The 4986-nt window shown below is 36.8% G+C and overlaps 1 protein-coding gene across 1 annotated transcript in view; it reads right to left on the minus strand.

Annotated features, from left to right (window-relative positions):
- The window catches only part of LOC111375696 (UDP-glucuronic acid decarboxylase 2-like), a 14728-nt gene extending 9952 nt beyond the window's left edge, over positions 1–4776 (minus strand). The window contains exons 1-7 of the mRNA XM_022998564.1: positions 3994–4776; positions 3718–3865; positions 2780–2859; positions 1624–1707; positions 1386–1460; positions 787–879; positions 17–339 (exon numbers count right to left, since the gene is read on the minus strand). Coding sequence (XP_022854332.1) covers positions 127–339; positions 787–879; positions 1386–1460; positions 1624–1707; positions 2780–2859; positions 3718–3865; positions 3994–4590 — 1290 coding nt within the window. The 5' untranslated portion in view covers positions 4591–4776 and the 3' untranslated portion in view covers positions 17–126. The remainder of the gene's footprint in view (positions 1–16; positions 340–786; positions 880–1385; positions 1461–1623; positions 1708–2779; positions 2860–3717; positions 3866–3993) is intronic.
- Between the last annotated feature and the right edge of the window lie 210 nt (positions 4777–4986).

Raw genomic sequence — 4986 nt, forward strand, 5'->3', positions numbered from 1 at the left:
AAAGAATCTCAAAAACCTGCACGAGAATGTAAGGTGTTGCTCATATGATTCTGCACTGCACCTGCGTCCTTGTTGGAATGCTGGGATTCAAGAATCTTCATAGGAAACAAAGATATTAAAACTTAATTATGCCGAGGCAGCATTTTCCTCGTGATCACCAAAGATTCGTTGCCGGAAGTCGGAAACCATCATCGGAAGACCCTTCCGTAGAGGTACTTTGGGTTCCCAACCGAGAAACTCCTTGGCCTTTGAGATGTCCGGCTTCCTCTTGTGAGGATCATCCTCTGTGTTGGGCCTGAATTCTATCTTAGCATCTGCATCAATGGTTTCCTGAACCACCTGTGTTTCAACAGAATAACAGGTGTGTTCAAGATGATCTTGAGAGACATGATTAAGGAAAGAGAAGTTGTGTCTAGTTCAGTGTACCTAAGAGTAGATAATGGAAAATGATTTTGGAGTCTCCTACGAGAAAAACTTGACCATTTGTGTTATAAAGCTAAAACCTTAATTTTTCATACTAGCTTCATCAACTGTCGAGGAGTATATTAACCTTTTAAATTCAATGTTTTAAGGTAAGGAAAGCAAAACAATTCTCCAACGCCCTTACGACCTAGTATGAGTTAAAACTACTCGACCATGATGTCTAAATGATAGTTTCCACTTCCCTGAAAAACTCTTCGCAAAAGAGTAGGTTGCCAAGTACGTGAAAAGCTGGCAGGAGTGTTTTTTTAACTAATATCGATGTCATAATTCTACACAACGTCAGGAAATAGAAGCATGGCATACCTGTGCAAGTTCAAGCATAGTGAATTCACCAGGGTTTCCAAGATTGAAAGGTCCTACATGTTCTCCTTCCATCAACCGCATCAGGCCCTCAACCTTTACAATCAAACACAAATTACAAGTAACTACTACAAGCCGTTTTATGTATAATAATTTATGAGCATTGTCGACAAGTTGAATCAGCAAATATATTAGCAAAATTTTAGAAGCGTAAAGTCCTCAATCAGAACAATAATAATGGTTTTCTACTACTCATTGTTTAGAGCTGCGAAATATATCAGGGCCAAGGGCAACTACCACCGAACAAGACAGTTTTCTTCAATTTTCTAGTTAATTTTCTTAAAATTACAAAGAAAAAACCTGTGCGTAACAGTCTTCCTTTACATCCCTATTTACTCAACATTAATAGGTCCAAGAACTTGAACGCAATAATATCACCACCCTCTCTCAAATTAAATAAATTCGTTCAATTCACAATGCAGTTGCATAATATAAGGAATTAAGAGGTTGATTAAGGCATAAATATGTTGAACATCGTAAGTGGGAAAAAGGAAAATAAAAATAAAAATAGAGAATAAATATTCACATTTGAAACTTCTTACCAAATCAGAAACATATTGAAAACTTCTTGTCTGCTTCCCATCACCATAAACTGTCAGTGGTTCCTTTCTCAAAGCCTAGAAACAACAAATTAAGTCTTAACTCGATACATTTAACATCAAATAAATTCTGTTTAAACGGATGATATAATCTCGATCTTCCAGGTTACTGTACAAGTCTAATTCTGTGAAATTAGAGTAGAAAAACGACTACATAAATACAATTATCTGAAATATGTACCTGAGCCACAAAGTTACTAACAACACGACCATCATCAATGCACATCCGAGGTCCATAGGTGTTAAAGATCCTAGCAATTCTCACCTGCGACAATAATGTTTTAAAACTCGCCACCGAAAATAATGCAATTCATACTATGATTATAGTTGAATTTTACCAGATATCAGAGATGGAAGAGCTATTTTGTCGCAAACATGAAAACCATTGTTTTTAACAAAATTTTGTACAAACAGGGCCAGTTTTCGAGATCATTTCTAAAAAATCGAAAGTGGCCTTCTTCCAAAAAGTCTTCAAAACATTCGCAAGGAGATACTAGCTAAATTGAGGTGGTCTTAGAATTTTGAACCAGCTCAATTTTTGTTCGATCCTCTGCCTGAGTCTGCCATAGTAACATATCACAACATCGTGGTTCACATTATTTTTATCAATTAGAATAATTTATGCTTGTGGCTTGGTTGGACTAAAATATGAAGTATTCAGGCTCAGGCTTTGTTCAGAAATGAGCGGATGATTATTGATTAGGAAGACAAAGATAGACAAAGGATTAGTAATATATATTTGGCATACAAATCTTCTTCAATATCAGACAGGAAGAAAATTTTTAACATTTTTTCCCCCCTTTTTAGTAATGTTCAATCTATCCCCCGTTTGGCCTCCATTTTTTCAAATTAAAATAGGTGGAATTATAATTTTTTGAAGAATGAGTAGTTGAAAAATAAGGAAAAGTTTTCGATTTACGTATAATATAATTTTATAAAAGATTGTTTGATTGAAAATATAAGAGAGAAAAATGAAATTTAATTTAATGGAGACCAAATGGGGCCTACACTGCCAAACATGTCAATAATGGAAAATTTATACAAGAACAAAATTTGGAGTCTGTTTGGTTTGAATTAAAATCTTATTTTAATCTAAATCAAAGTCAAACAATCAATATTAATTACATTTTTTATGAGTTTCACAACTTTTCAACCCCACATTTCAAAATTTTCTATTACAATTTACTAAAAAAATGTAATTTTAATTCCTACCAAACACCTTCTTGGTAACAAAATAGTACTCATTTAAGTAATAAAAAAAAAAAAGTGTCTTAATAACAATTTTTTTTTTAATAAAAATGAGAGAGAAAAAGAAAGAAAAGCATATTTAAACTGACCTCGACGCCAGCACCTCTGTGATAATCCATTGTCAACGTTTCAGCGGTACGTTTCCCCTCATCGTAGCAGCTTCGAACACCTGTTGCCGACCAATAACGTTTTCTTGTCAGTAACGTACAAAAATTCCAACTAATATTGCCAGATCTCAGTTTCCAGTTTTGTTTACGTTACATGGTCCAATTTTCTGTAATGACAACTTTGCCCTCAAGCTAACCCACTTTTTTTTCAGTACTATTATAGATAGGTAATCAAAGATCAATTAAAATACTTCGACTCATACCAAATGCCTTGACTTTTAGATGGGTGGATCCAGAATTAGGAATTGACTCGTCAAATTGGGGAAAATTTCTATAAATATCATCCAGACTGTTGATCTCCATTAAATTTAATTATATTACATTCTATTTTTCTCTCTCCCATTCTCAACCACACAATTTTCAATAAAATAATATTACACGTAAATCAAAAAAATTTCCTTCTTTTTCAACCACTCATTTTTTTTAAAAATATTATTCCTCCCATTTTCATTTTCAGATAATGGGGGCAAAACGGGGCATTGTTAAATTGAAACAAAATAAAAGTTGAGTATCAAATTGAAATATATTAAATTTAGGTGACCAACATGAGAAAACCCTGTAAGTTGGGTGACCTTCAATAAATTTTTTTGGATCTAGGATTGAAAAGGTAATTGTACTTCGACCCATCATCAAAAAACACGTGGCGCGAAGCTTTGAATTGAAAATTTATAGCCAATGAACGTACGAATCGGTTCGCGACAAATCCGTATGGCTCACGTTAGGCATGAGCTACAAAGCAAGGCTAACATGATCCGCACTGACCGATATTAGTCCAGTGAATTCATATTCAGACGGTATGAACCTAAGCAAATGTGCTTGCTTATAATGGAAAACCTGAGACAAATGAACAGATTACTTACCGATTGGATTGACGTTGCCCCAGTAAGTTTCGACTTGTGGATGTTGCAGTGGATCGCCGTACACTTCACTGGTGCTCGTTAGCAAAAACCGCGCACCCACTCTCTTTGCCAAACCCAGCATGTTCAATGTCCCTACTACATTTGTCTTGTATAGAACACGAAATCAAGGATAAACTGATGATTAAACGCCATAATTTTGCGTGAAATTATACAAATAATAATAATAAATAAAAAAGAGTTAAATTTGGGAAAATTAATAATCGTAGTGAAGGATATAATAGTCTTGACAGGGTTGTGCTTGTAATGAACAGGAGAGGCAGGGCAAGCGAGGGGATAGATCTGATCGACCTCCAATAGAAGTGGCTCAACGACGTCGTGTCGAATGAGTTCGAACCTAGGGTTTCCAAAATGATGCATGACGTTCTCTTTCCTTCCGGTGAAGAAATTATCAACCACGATCACGCTGTCGCCTCTGCTAATTAGACGGTCAACCAAATGGCTTCCAACAAACCCTGCCCCACCGGTCACCACGATTCTCAAACCCTTCCTTTTCAGGCCTAGAGGTATTTTTCCGCCTGAATTGAAGGACGACCCGATTCCGAACCCGGTGGGATGGCTGATGAGCCTTTGAGGCTGAGTCAACTCGGAGGAGAAAACCGAGTTGGAGACGGAAGCCGGGGTATGGGAGGAGGGGAGGAGGGTGAGGAAGAGGGTGGCGATAGCAATACCAACGAAAACAAATACGAGTCGCTGCTCGCGGAGCATGTACCGAACCGGACGAATCACACTCAACCATGGCTTTGGCGGCTTCGGTGAGTACGTCTCCGTCACCGTCGGTGACTCGTGCCCTCTGAATATCAACTCCGAAGCCATATATGTGCGTATAATTATAATCTGTATCGATAAATGTGTGCACTGATTCAAGAGATCAGATGTGAAGAAGAGAAAAAACGTTAAATCAATATGAGTCTGTTTCTGTGTATGAAATGCCCGAATTGAAGAGATTAAAAACTGATGAATCTCGCTGGAGATTTCAGGAATTTCATTTACCAGCGCGTGGGGGTGATGTCCGATAGACTGAACGTGTGAGTGCAGGTTTTATAGGTCCGTGGAATTGGGTGATATTACGTAACTGCCCTCTGATTGTTTCAAAAGTAAGCGGTTGCGCCTATATTAGGTACTTTAATTGAGGGTATTAATAAAGTGGTAATTTAGACATAAATAAATTGGACGTAAATAAACGTGGTTTAACACGGACTACTTGTTTTT

The sequence above is a fragment of the Olea europaea genome, unplaced genomic scaffold, assembly GCF_002742605.1.
Source record: "Olea europaea var. sylvestris unplaced genomic scaffold, O_europaea_v1 scaffold1404, whole genome shotgun sequence".
Taxonomy (NCBI): domain Eukaryota; kingdom Viridiplantae; phylum Streptophyta; class Magnoliopsida; order Lamiales; family Oleaceae; genus Olea; species Olea europaea.